This window comes from Phocoena sinus, chromosome 20, assembly GCF_008692025.1.
Source record: "Phocoena sinus isolate mPhoSin1 chromosome 20, mPhoSin1.pri, whole genome shotgun sequence".
Lineage (NCBI taxonomy): Eukaryota > Metazoa > Chordata > Mammalia > Artiodactyla > Phocoenidae > Phocoena > Phocoena sinus.
The window spans coordinates 50,754,158-50,767,345 of record NC_045782.1 but is presented as its reverse complement, the minus strand read 5'-3'; the positions used below and the strand labels follow the sequence as shown (position 1 = coordinate 50,767,345).

General features: G+C 54.4%; 1 protein-coding gene across 3 annotated transcripts in view; it reads right to left on the bottom strand.

Annotated features, from left to right (window-relative positions):
* The window catches only part of MXRA7 (matrix remodeling associated 7), a 29,875-nt gene extending 19,311 nt beyond the window's left edge, over nt 1-10,564 (bottom strand). For all 3 annotated transcript variants that reach the window (XM_032616167.1, XM_032616168.1, XM_032616169.1), the window contains exon 1: nt 10,201-10,564. In XM_032616167.1, coding sequence (XP_032472058.1) covers nt 10,201-10,527 — 327 coding nt within the window. In that variant the 5' untranslated portion in view covers nt 10,528-10,564. The remainder of the gene's footprint in view (nt 1-10,200) is intronic.
* Nucleotides 10,565-13,188: the final 2,624 nt, after the last annotated feature.

Sequence of the window (13,188 nt, the reverse complement as noted above, 5' to 3'; positions counted from 1 at the left end):
AAACTGTGAATTGGTGACACCCTCTGAGACTGACAGCTGGTGTCATCCTGGCTGGTCCCCAGAGCAGGCGTGGGGCTGAGACCCCTCCCCAGTCAGCTCAGTGACCAGCGTCTCAGCAGGTGAGAGACTAGTTCTAACTTCACACGTTCTGGGCTACTTTTCTAATTCAGCTTTTCCACCAACGGAGGCAGGTGGAGGGAGGGCCTCCTGACAGCCTCGCCAAGGCCAGGAGCCCAAGACCGGAGTCCCCCAGAGGCCAAGACGGGATGGGTGGCGGAGGGGATGGGAGGGGGCTGCAGGTCCCACAGGGGCTTGGAAGGAGGCTTCTCAGAGCCCCCAGGGGCCACATGCACAGGTGACAGGCAGCACATCACCGTTTATGGCTGCCCTGGCTGATCCAGGCCCGATACACAGGCTGAAGCAGAGCAGAGATGGGGGGAGATAGAGACAGAGAGACAGCTCTCTGTCTGCCTAAGGAGATGGGTCTGCCCTGGAGTCCTGCAAATAGGGTCTGTTGGACCCTGTGACCAGCCACCTGTGGCTGCACCAACGCCCCTGCCCCCGAGTCAGTCCGGACTGGTTTTAGACAGGGAGGACCATGGCTCCACCAAGCAGGCAGAGGGGGAGGCCGGCCTGTCCCTCCCTCCCCGCGTAGGAGGCAACGACAGAGATAACAGAGCTCTCTGGGGGCCACAGCATCCCCCATGCGCCGCCCTGCAGCCTGGGTCGGGCCAACTGACCCCTCCTTCTCCAGAGAGGGTTTCCTGGCGCAAGGGCTGCTTCCAGGCTCCCACTCAAGCGGGAGCGGGCGGGACATGGTTGGCACTCCTTCCAGAAGGATTCCATCAGGCAGTCAGGCTGTTCATCCTCCGCATTCAGAGGGGGACGTCGGCTGTGGGGCGAGCAGAGAGAGCAGAGCCGGCGCCAGTCCCCGGGGCGCCGGCTCTGGGTGGGGAGGATGGGCCAGCAGAGGTCATGACCAGGCCGCTCTCTCTGCCCGCTCCATCAAAACAACTCAGCCACCCTCGCTCCAGGCTGAGGCCGCTCAGGCCAGCTCTCTAAATCCACACGTGCAGCTGGACAAGGCACGTGCCCCCTGACGAGAAACTGAAGTCTTCTTGTCCCAAACTGGCCTCCTCAACGTGTCCATTTTACCCCTGCAGTCACGGCATCTTGACACTTTATCACGGCTTGGGGATGTTGATTTTTTTTTCTTTCTTTTGTCCATGCCACACGGCATGTGGGATCTTAGGTCCCTGACCAAGGATTGAACCCGAGCCCCCTGCAGTGAAGTGTGGAGCCCTAACCACTGGACCACCAGGGAATTTCCCGCTGTTTCCTTTCTATTCTGGCTTCTAGACTCTCCCCGCCTCTGAGAGCCGTCTGGGATCCACCCCCTCATTCTCCCCACTCCTGTCTCAGTCACTCAGTGCCTTCATAGGCACGGTGTCCTCGACTCCACTCTCCTCCAGTCATCTGCTCTGAGGACAGCTTAAAATGCCGACTTCCTGACGCTCTTCCTGCCAAAGCCCCGTAATGACGGTTGCCACGTTCAATCCAAACAACACCCGGCTTTCGAAGCTCTCCCACTTCCAGACTCAGGGAGGTCAGTCTCTAAGGGCTTACTGGCAAGTGCCGTCCTCTCCCACCCACCACACGTGCCATGGGGTGCGGGGGCGGGCTGGAACGTAGGGTCATCCTTGGGACCACAGCCTCGGGCACAGGATCTGTCCTTGGCTGTTCACCCCTGAGCCCCTCTCCTTCCTCTGTCTGGATGGGGTCCTCTGAGATCACAGGATCTGACCTGGACGGTCTTGAGCTCATGTTATTATTCTACCCCCAGTCGGCAGAGCCCTGGAGTCGAGTGGAGGGGCTGCGGGGACCACTGCGAGGAGGAGGAGGAAGGGCAGAGGGGCGGAGACCCTCACCCAGAGCAGCTCCTCTTTTCCTCTGTGCACTGGGCTTCCTCCCGTGTAGGATTAAAGAGGGAAAAAGGTATCCGGGGCATTAAAAAAGGTTAGAAAGCCACTGATCTAACATGGCTTCTACCCAGTACCAAACTCCAGTTGATAAAACCTTTGATGAACTGCCGGTTATCCAGTCTGTTTGAACACGTCTCACGTTGGGGGGATGACTACCTTACAGAGCCGTCTGCCTGTCTGGGGCACAATACACAGCTCTAGGGATGCACTGCAGGCAGGCGACACGCGAGGCCCTGGGCTAGAGGCTGGGCGTGAAGAGAAATAAGACCCCTGCTGCCCAGGGCAGTCCTACGAGGAGGCAGCACCTGCCTTTCGGCAGGAACCCACAGAGTTTTCTTTCCTTTTTGTTGTCATTGCAGCTTATTCATTCAGCAAGTTCTTTCTGGGCGCCGCCTGTCCGCCGGGCCTGTTGTAGGAGCTGGGGACGTGGCCACGAACGTGGCACGCAAGGACCCTGTTCTCACGGGCTGACATTCCACGGCGGCAGACAATGCAGGCTAAAATAAAAGATGATCTCAGCCCGTACTGAGTGCTGAGAAGGAAGCCAGCCGGATGGGACGATGTACTGGGGGGAATTTATATCCGCCAAGGTGGCCAAGGACACAGAGACTTGAAAGGGGAGGATGCGCAATCTGTGAAGATCTAGGCTGGGGAGAGTCTGCCAGGCAAGGGAGGGGCAGCGCCAGGCCTGGCCTGTGTGTGTGTGTGTGTGGGGGGGGGAACCACTGAGCGGAGGGGGCGGGGCAGCTGGGAGAAGAGGCAGCGGGCCAGGGTCCTGCTGGGCCTCAGGGGCCCTGGTAAGAGCCCGGAGTTTATTCTGTGAGCGATGGAAGCCACTGGGGGCTGTAAGCAGAACAGGAGATGAGGTTTCTATGTTACGGACAGCGGACAGCACCAGCACGCTGGTTGCTGGTTGCGGGGTGGGACTTGGATGGGGTACACACTGGAGGCAGGGAGACCACTGGGGAGGTTACTGAACAGCCGGATGAGTCCTGGACTGGAGCAGTGGCCAGGAAGATGGGCAGACGTGGCAGCAGGCAGGAGGCCTTCTGGAGACACGGGTGACAGGACTGGCTGATGGAGTGACTGCGGGGGGGCGGGAGAGGGAAAGGAAGAAACCAGGAAGACACGTGGGCTCTTGGTCTGAGCAGCTGTGGGAGTGGTGCTAGACTGTCAGTGGGATGAATGTCACTGGGCTTGGGGAGGAGGTGCAGGGCATGCCAGGGGGCAGAAATGAGGCACCCTTATGAGACATGACTGTCTGAGGTGCTCATTAGACAACAGAGGGGAGGTGTCTGGGAGGCAGCTGGGACGGTGCTGGGCTGGGCATATACATTTGGGCACCATCAACCACAGACCAGGAGGCCGATCGTGGCCAGTGTATTCTGGGAGATGGCGGTGGTGGTCCAGGCCCTGATGTAAGTGCTCCACTTGATATTATGGGCAGGAGCTTTCCCAGCAAAGAGCAAAGGAGAGGGAGGACCTGCTAAGCCACTGACTCAAGGGGCAGGGCTGGGGAGAGGGAGAGAGAGAGAGATTTAGGAGCTGCACACTGCCTCAGGGCATGAGAAGCCAGCCTGTAGGGCGGTGTGTCCAAACGTCCAGACCAAAGGGACCATCCCGGACTCGGACCTCAGATCCCAATCAGGGCACATTCACAAACCCCAAACACACTCTGTCTGGCTCAGACATCAGCCTGCCAGATTCAATCCTATCAGATTAACAGTTTTTGGCACTGTTCCTATAAATCGGATTTAGAGGACATCAAAAGCTTCATTAAAAAAAAAATACCCTGAAGCAGCAATCAGGCATCTACCAGACCCTCAATCAGTGAGTATTAGGTTGAATTCTAGTCTCTACATTTCGGGATTAATACAGAAGGTCAAGGACAGGAAAGAAAACTAAGGGACTGACCAGATCAGATCTGAGAGGGTCAGAAGAAGCGAAACCATTGTGCTGGGGAAAGCCAGGCTGAAGAATTTTGACCACGACTAACTCCAAGGGCAATAACAGAATGCAGGGGGCCAGCATTTAAGATCTCCTTAGGAGGCCTCCACCCGAGGAAGGGAAACCAGCTTTAGATCATGAGGAATAAAGACAAAGAATGGTCTGACCCTGGAGTAGGTTTACAGATCTTCATAGCAGGCCACTGGGCCAGAGGTACTTTCTTGTCTTGAGATTGACCTCAGACTCTGAGCCTTCAGCAAGGAAGAATCTGGCCGGGGGAAAGAGTATTAATACCAAGGTCACAGAATTAGGCCCTTGCTGAGACCAAGCCCAGGGTTGTCTCAACCAGACTGCCCAGAGGGTTAGCCATGTCTGCCAGGATTTCTAACTTGGAAATATTAAACACGAGCACGGACCTCCCTGGCGGCGCAGTGGTTAAGAATCCGCCTGCCAGTTCAGGGGACACAGGTTCTATCCCTGGTCCGGGAAGATCCTACATGCCGCGGAGCATCTAAGCCCGTGCGCCACAACTACCGAGCCTGCGCTCTAGGGCCCACGAGCCACAACTACTGAGCCCGCGTGCCACAACTACTGAAGCCCACAAGCCTAGAGCCCGTGCTCCGCAACAAGAGAAGCCACCACAATGATAAGCCCGTGCACCGAAACGAAGAGTAGCCCCCGCTCGCCACAACCAGAGAAAGCCCGCGCGCAGCAACAAAGACCCAACACAGCCAAGACAAACACACAAAGAAAAAAACAAAAAAACCACCCTCTACCCAGGCCGTGAAACAAGAGCTGACGACTGGAAAGCAGACAATCCCAGACTGTTCCAGGTGTTCGGACATCATTTTAGTTCAACCCCTTCATTTTGTAGATGGGAAATCTACAAGGTTAAGTGACTTCCCCAAGTCCTAAGGCTATTCAGAGGCAAAAATACCAGAGAAGCAAGTTCCATGAATTCTTACACTGGGCTTCCTTCAGGCTGGTTAATCTCATTAGCTGTTCTTTAGCCACCTCGGCCAGGAGAAGGTGACCCATGTGCCCACCTCCCCGCAAGAGAGACGGAATGATTGCTATTAGCATCCCAGGCAGCAGGCAATCAGAATGGCAGCCAGCAGCTCTGTCTGCGCATCAGGGCCCGACAGGAGGAGGTTTCTGGGCCCCTCTTCCATTTATCTGTCCTTAACAGGGGCAAACCCAGTGCGCTCTGCCGCAGGTTGCTCCGGAGATGCTCTGGCTACCAGGGACTTGGCATTTCTCAAAAAGAATGTCCATCAAGGGTCTAAGTTGGTCTCACCCCTCCCATGCTGTGGTTTGGGCCGATGGTCTGGGAAGGAAAAGACTACAAAAAAGAAACTGTCTAAAAGTGAACACGCTCAACGTTTTATTTCTAACTCTCTGAAGGCAGACAGCTTTCTTCTTAAGCACGTTCTTTGGGAGTTTACGTCTTCCCACTAAGTAGAAAAATTCTGACAGCTACATTTTCTATGTGCAAACAAGACTCTATCTGTGAAAGGATGAACGAAATTTAGCTATTAGGAAAGCCCCAACTTCTTTCCCATATGAAAAAATAATTATGAGCTTAAAGAACTTTACAAAACATACCCTCTTGCAGTTCTAAACGTTGAACTCTGCTTCCAGCCCTCTGTGTCATCTTGTTTAGTTGATGTACATCATTGTGATGATCTAATTCCTGTTTTGTGTCCGGCTTTTTTCCTTATTTCTACCAATTTGCTTACTAATCTAACGTCCTAATTAATGGACACTTGGATTATTTGTTTCCCACCCCCCTAGAAAACCACTAGATCTGATAGACTGCTTGTATCCCCCAGAACCCATATGCTGAACCCCCAATGTGATGGTACTTGGAGGTGGGACCTAGGGGAGGCAATTAGGCTTAATGAGGTCATGACAGTGGGGGCCCCCATGATGAGGTTAGGGCCCTCATAAGAAAAGGAAGACACCAGAGTGTCCTCTGTGCTGTGTGAGGACATAGCAAAAAGGCAGCTGTCAGCTGGCTGGGAAGTGGGTTCTCACCAGGAACCGAATCCGTCAGTAAGTACCTTGATCTTGGACTCTCAGCCTCCAGAACTAGGAGAAATAAATGTCTGTTGTTTCAACCAGTCAATCTACAGTACTTTGTTATAGTAGCCCGAGCGGACTCAAAGTGGTATGAACACCTGCCAGGTATCTGTTAGCCTCCACTAAACTGGCTTCTGTTAAGAGAACAGAAAAGTGGAGTCATGCTGACATCATGAAGGTCAGGACACGAAAAAGAAAAAAACGAAAATAAAATACAATAAAGAAAAAAAAATAAATGAAGCTCAGGACAGATGATGGGGGATGGGATTTACCTGCTTCTTGATCATTCTGGGAGGGCTAGGGGCTCTGCAGCTCCCGGGGGGGCAGGTCTGTGGTGACAAGATGGACCTAACAGCAAGATAACTTCAGAAAAGGTGAACCAGGGCCCAGCTGCATGGCGAGGACAGACAGAGGAGGCTCTGCAGCTCAATCAGACCAGCACCCCTAGAGTGCCCGAAAAAACAAGCCGTTTCCTGGGAAATTCCCCACTGGGTTCCTTTTTCCCCGACACTGTATGTTGGAAAATTCCAAGCCTACAGAGAAGCTGACAGACTAATACAATGAACACTCATGTACCCTTTCACCTAGATTCACCAATCCTTAACATTTTTCCATCCATCTTTGTACTCTCTCTCCATACACACCCATGATCTGTGTGTGGGACTATGTGAATCATGACGTGTGTATCCCTGAACGTTTCAGCACGCACCTTCCTAAGAACAAGGACATTTTCCTACATGATCACAACGATACAATAAAATGAGCACTGATACAATAAAATGATCTAATAAACCATTCATTTGACACACGGTCCAGTTATCTCCAAAATATTCCTTTTGTTTAAAGTCTTATTAAGTTTGTTACGATATTGCTCGTGTTTTATGTTTTGGTTTTTTGGCCTCCAGGTATGTGGGATCTTAGCTCCCCGACCAGGGATGGAACCTGCACCCCCTGCATTGGAAGGCGAAGTCTTAACCACTGGACCACCTGGGAAGTCCCCCAAATATTCTTTATAGCTCCCCACACCCCCGCTCCACCCCCCCACCCCAAATCCAGAATCCAATCAGTGATCAGGCATTTCATTTGTCTTTCCTGTCTCTTTAGTCCCCTTCAATCTCGAACAGTCTCCCTGCCTGTGACATTGGCCAGCTGCCTCACAGGAAGTCCCTACTCCGTTTCTGAGTAGACTGAGGGCCCAAGCACCAGGATGTCTGGGTCCTGGCACACACAGAGCGATTTGACTCTAGTACTACTGAATGACACTTGACCCTTTGCCCATGACCACTGTTTGGTATCCTATAATACAGCCTTGCTGGAATCCACATCTCCATTAGGTAAGAGGCCTGCACATCCTAAAATCCTAACCTATACCTCAGCACCCAAAAAGCACCGTTTCCTGGGCTTAAAAGGGACCAGCTCCTGTTCTTGACGTTGTTCTCCGTAATTCTTTGTGAGGGTGGGGCATGCCCACCCCCTCCCCTGCCCACTCCCACACTAATCCCTCAGAGACAAATGACAAGAGGTTTCACAATACAACTCTGCCCTCTGCTCGGCCTCCCTGCCCTGGCTGCTCTGCCCGCATTTCTTCAGTCCCAGTTCAGCCTCCCAGCCCACAGAGGCCCTTCATGCGACTTGGTTCTCCTGCGCCGAGGGGCCTTTTCCCCATGGCCCACAGCCGCTGTGGAAGGCTGCTTCCCTGGGCTCTGGGTCCTTCTCAATAATCAGCTTTGTGAGGGTGGGCAGCAGCTGCCCCAGGCCTCCCAGGCCTCGCCAGGAAGGGAGGCGATTGGATTAGAATGGAAAATGCAGGGGGGAGGGGAGAGGTGAGTTAAGCGCCACTCTCCCGGGGCTGGGGCTGTGCCTTCCCGCTCTCAGCAGCTGGGGCTGCCCCCCCTCCACTCCCACTGCTGCTGCTCACTTAGGGAGAGGCTGGCTGAGGGCGTCCCTGCTGCTTTCCCAAACCCAGACTTGAGTTATTTTTCCCCAGTGGGCCTTCCGGTCTGCTCTCCAGGATTGGGCAGTGTGATCATCAGAAGAAAGCAGTGGGACCTGCTCTCGAAAATGCCCAAGTCCATTTCCAGACAGTTCCTAGCAGCTCCTTTTGGGGTAACGCCACCACCGGGAAGGCGGGGGAGTGGGTAACAGTGGGTATTTGTGTCCCCCAGCACCTGGCCCAGGGCCTTGTGCACAGCTGGAGTCGATGCGGGCTTGCTAGCTCAGAGAGGGCTGGAGACCTGAACCCAAGAGGGAAGGGCGAGACCTCCAAAGGAGGAAGTGGACTTAAACTTAATTCTCCCGTTGGGTGGATCACGTCAGGACAGGCCGTGGGGAGGAAGGAGGGACGCACAAGCCTCAACTGTCACAGTCATCTGCTCTGGCAGCACACCACCAGCTCCGAGGCTGTGTCCATCACACTAGCCTCCGTAAGGTGCCCTGTCCTTCGAAGCCCCCACTCGCCCTCACAGGACCTGCTTTCTCCCAGCCAGAGGCAAACCAGGGCTGCTTTTTAAAGAACCCTTACATAGATATCATACTGCCGAGAGCCTAGAGGCCTTGTAGAAAGTTCTTTCAGAAGTGCTGTAACCCAGAGGATCGAGATGACTGAGCACCACTAAGGGACATTTTATTTATTTATTTATTTTTGGCCGCGACATGTGGCATGCGGGATTCTAGTTCCCCGACCAGGGATCGAACCTGGGCCCCCTGCAGTGGGAGCGTGGAGTCTTAACCACTGGACCGCCAGGGAATCCCCTACAGAACATTTTAAACTTCAGTCCAGAAGCTGCCTCTGGGTGAAAAGGGGCCACTGTGTCGTCTCTAGGAGCGGGGCTGACTGAGAGCAAGTGGCAGCCTGGGAACAGCCCCTATACCTCCCCTGTTCCCAAGAGAATCCTAAATATGGGAGCAAACCTAACACGTCAGCACGCGTCCAAACCCCACCTGCCATCACCACAGGTGAGGTCAGCAAGAACCACAGGGCCTCGGTGCTCCCTGGGATGAACACAGCAGCTCTCCTCAGCCCGGTCAGAATACACTCTAATGACACAATTAGTCACCCTCTTGTCAAGCAAAGCGCCGGCTCACAGGGGGTCTGGAACAATTACTCAGCAAAGAGAAATGCCTCCGCCCAGCCTCGCTGCTTCCTCCTCCCTGCAAGGATTCTCTCCAGTATAAACCATTGTGTCCAGCAAAATTCAGAGTGGGCGCTGCAGACGTGCTCACAACGCACCAAAGCAGCTTGCTCACAGTTTTGACCGTCCTGGCCATCCTCCCTTCCAAGAAAGGGACCTCAGGAGTCAGAACAAGGCCTTCTGATCAGGCTCTGGACCCTTGCTGGTGGCCTGGAAGGGCAAAGGGTGCTGAAGTCCTGGGAAGGCGCCTGGCAACTAGGCTTCCAATCTAAAGAGATACATCAGAAAAAGTGTATCGGGCTGGGCAGAGGAGTGCCCACAAGCCATCAGACGCCCATCTGGATATCCTAGAGCAAGACGGCGGCCGCGGGGTCAGGACAGAGCTGCTGGACTGCAGAAGCAGGAGGGCGGCTTTGGGGGGCTCAGCTGTGCCGCAGGAGGGCCTTATCCTGCTTCCTCACTGCACACTGGCCCGACTGATCTGCAGCCCCTGGGAGAGTGTGCAACGCACCGTGCAGTTTGGAAACGGCAATAAAAAGGATTGCAATTGTCCGGTGCCTTTCTTTCAGTCCCACCCAATGGGTTTCACACATAAATGACTCAGGAATCTGGATTTCAAATTAGCCTAAAAAGAAAAGGCAGCTTTCCTTTCTTTCTTTTCTTTAAGTATTATATTTTCCACTATCAAGACAACTGTCATTGCAGCCCTTGAAACAAGCCACATGCACGTGGATTTGGGAACCCGTAGGCTGGAGGGTGAGGGGTGGGGGGTGGGGTATGACCCGTGCCGGGGGAGGAGAGGCCAAGAAGAGGAAAGCCAGCCAGGCGACAAAACACAACTCCGACAGGCTCGGCGACACTTCGTGGGGGAGGGCGTTGAATCTGCACGCCGGGACCTTCCCTTCCTGCCGTCCGCAGGCTCCTGCCCTCCCTGAGGCAGCCCGGCTCAAGACTGAGGGCCAGGTTGTCGGCTCTGCCGGGGGCGCCAGGGGGCGCCGAGCCGCGGAGGGTACCTGGCCCCAGAGTGGGAAGGGGCGCCCGGGAGGGCGGGTCCGTACCTGCCTCTCCTCGGCGGCCTGCTCCTCCGCCTCCGCCGGCGCCGCCGCGGACTCTTCCGGCGGCGCGGACTCGTCCGGCGGCGTGGGCTCGTCCGGCGGCTTGGGCTCCTCCGGCCCCTCGGGCGCGGCTGCCGGCTCCGCCGCGCAGGGGCCGAGCGGCGCGGCCGTCCCGCTGGCCTCGGCCGGGGTCGCGGACTCCGGGGGCGCGGGTTCCGGGGGGTCGGGGCTCGCGGCCGCCCCGCGCCTCACCAGCAGCCAGGCAAGCAGCAGCGCCAGCGCGGTGGCCAGCGCGGGCAGCGCGGCCAGCAGCTCCGCCGGCGCCTCCATCGTGCCGCGGCCGCCCGAGTGCCCGCCCGCTGGGACCCCGAGGGAGCGTGCCGCGCCGCGCCCCGCCTCGGGGCGGAGCCCCCGCCGCGCCCCGCCCCCGACCTCCCAGGACCCGGGGTGGGGGGTGGGGGTGACTCAAGCTGCTGGGGACCAGATCCCTGGCCCCTTGGGAAGTGCTCCTGAGGCCCGAGAAGGGCCGAGCCCTCCCTGCCTGGGCAGGCCCGACGCTTTGGGCTTAGGATCCTTTTGAAAAGCAGTTTGAGATACCCAGTACTCCGGGGCCCTTTCGGCATCATTTTAGACCCGAGCAGGTCATCTTAGAGCACTTTGGAATTGCTAGCTGGGGAATGCTAAGGGCCAAGTAAAGACAGGAGGGTTCACTAGACGGTAGCTCCGGACTGCCTGTAAGACAATGAAAACACCAACTCTGCTTACTTTTAGCCACTTTATAGACACGTCACCAGCTGCTTTTACTCCTTGCGATTGCTTTGATACGTTTTCACAAAGAGGACGTTTCTAGGTGCTGGCCGGTGAAGGCCCCTTCCCGGTCTGGACCCAGCGGCCTTCCACACGGGCCTCAGGGTATGGAGGCTGCCCCCAAAGACGGGCTTCAGGAATTCAGCACCAGGTGCCGTGGGTCAACTCTATTTCCCCTACTGTCTTTCTTCTTCTCATAATTCTGGAATGTAGGAGGGTGGAATGAGGGAAAAGAAGCCTACTGTTTTTGTTTCTCCAGACCCTTCCAGGGCTCTGTCACTGAACAGTGTATGCTGGAGACAAATGCACTGCAACCGAAAACTTCATTTCCTACCACTCCCAAACACTGCTCTAGTTATTTTTAAAAAACAAGGAGTGGACAAAGTTTGTAAGGTATCATGCCAAACACAGGCCTCATATTGAAAAACCAGGGTTCCGGTTTTTGTTTAGGATGCATTTAATACGTTTTTAGAAAACGTACAGTGATATCTGATGTAAGCCAAGATGCCGGAAGGAGTGAGTGCCTTTTTTTTTTTTTTTTGAAGAATTGCTTCTTTTTTCTTTGGCTGCGCCACACAGGGTGAGCTTAATCCTGCTGCATCACATAGTACTGGGGGGACACGCAGAAAGAATTTTAGTCGCAGTTGATGAAAGATGCCCCACGGCTATAAAATGTGGAGTGAGGTTTATCTCTTGGCTACTGGCTTTTGACCAGGGGGCACTTTCAGCCAAAGTGTTTGGGCCTTATTTTTGTCACCTGTCCACCTTGTTTTAAAATATACAGTTGACCCTTGAACAACATGGGTTTGAAGCGCATGGGTCCACTTAGATGCGGGTTTTTTCCAATAAACGCATACTGTGGTACTACACAATCCGAGGCTGGCTGCAGAAACCAGAACCACAGATACAGAGGGCTGACTATATGTTTTTCTTGAATTTTTCACTGTGTGTAGGGAGGGTTGTTACCCCTAAACCCTGAGTGGTTCAAGATCAAGTGTATATCTAAGAGGTCCTATTGTGCAGACCAACTCAGTACACTTTATTGACTTTCGGATGAGTAAGAATGAAAACAAGGACAGGACAATGCAAACGACCCAACCCCAAATCAAGCTGCTTTATTTAAAATGATGAAGAAGTTTCATCCCAGTGAAAAGTTAAAAATGCCAATCCAGTCACGGCCCCACCGGCATTTGGTGGCAGACCCCACGGGTAAGACCCAAGCAGAACTAGGAGGCGCTCAGGGTGCTCTACGTGACCCCGGAGGAGACACCAGGCTCTCAGCAGACAGTCCCAGTTCCTCTGTAGTGTCCAGTCCCCGCGGAGACAGCAGGCAGGCGGGGCCAGCTCTCCTGCTCTCGGGAGAGCAGAGGATGGGGCCAGGTGCTCCAAGTTTTTGAACTTGAATCATGAGACAAAGTTGAGAGCCACCTCTGCAGTTCTCCTGCATACAATGTAACATCCGTGTAACCTCACGACAGAAGCCGGGGAGGGGTGGAGTATGAGGAGAAACCAGACTCCACGTGCAACCATCAGCAGGACCCAGTACACAGCAGGAACGACTTATTTGTGGAAATGCTACATACAATTCAAGAAACCTACAGCTGCGTGCTTATACGCCTACTTCCTAGACAGGGGTTTTTACATTTACTACAAAACCCCGGCTCCACCCCACACTCTTTTCTGGAGTCCTAAAGCATATCAAGGCGGAAACTCTAATAAATGTGTAAAGCACTTGCACCAGCAACCTTCTTGCTGATCCTTTGTTTAAATACCTTTAGCTGATTCACAAAGAAGCTGCGTCCTAAGTTAAAAATACAGCTATAATTATAATTATGTTCTTTTATGAAGATCTCATAAACTTGCATTTAGTAAGGACTGAACTTGCTTTTCTGGTCACGGAGATGGACGTGCACGGCTCTACCCACTCTGACCCGTGGCCCTTGTGAACAACAGCCAACTTCACTGTCTGTGAAGCTCCACGAGGTCAGGGAGCTGCGTTTATCACTGTGGCGTCTACAGCACCTAGAATAGTGCCTGGTGCTGAAACATTTGTTGACTGTTTTTTTTTTGGTATGCGGGCCTCTCACTGTTGTGGCCTCTCCCGTTGCAGAGCACAGGCTCCAGACGCGCAGGCTCAGCGGCCATGGCTCACAGGCCCAGCCGCTCCGCGGCATGTGGGATCCT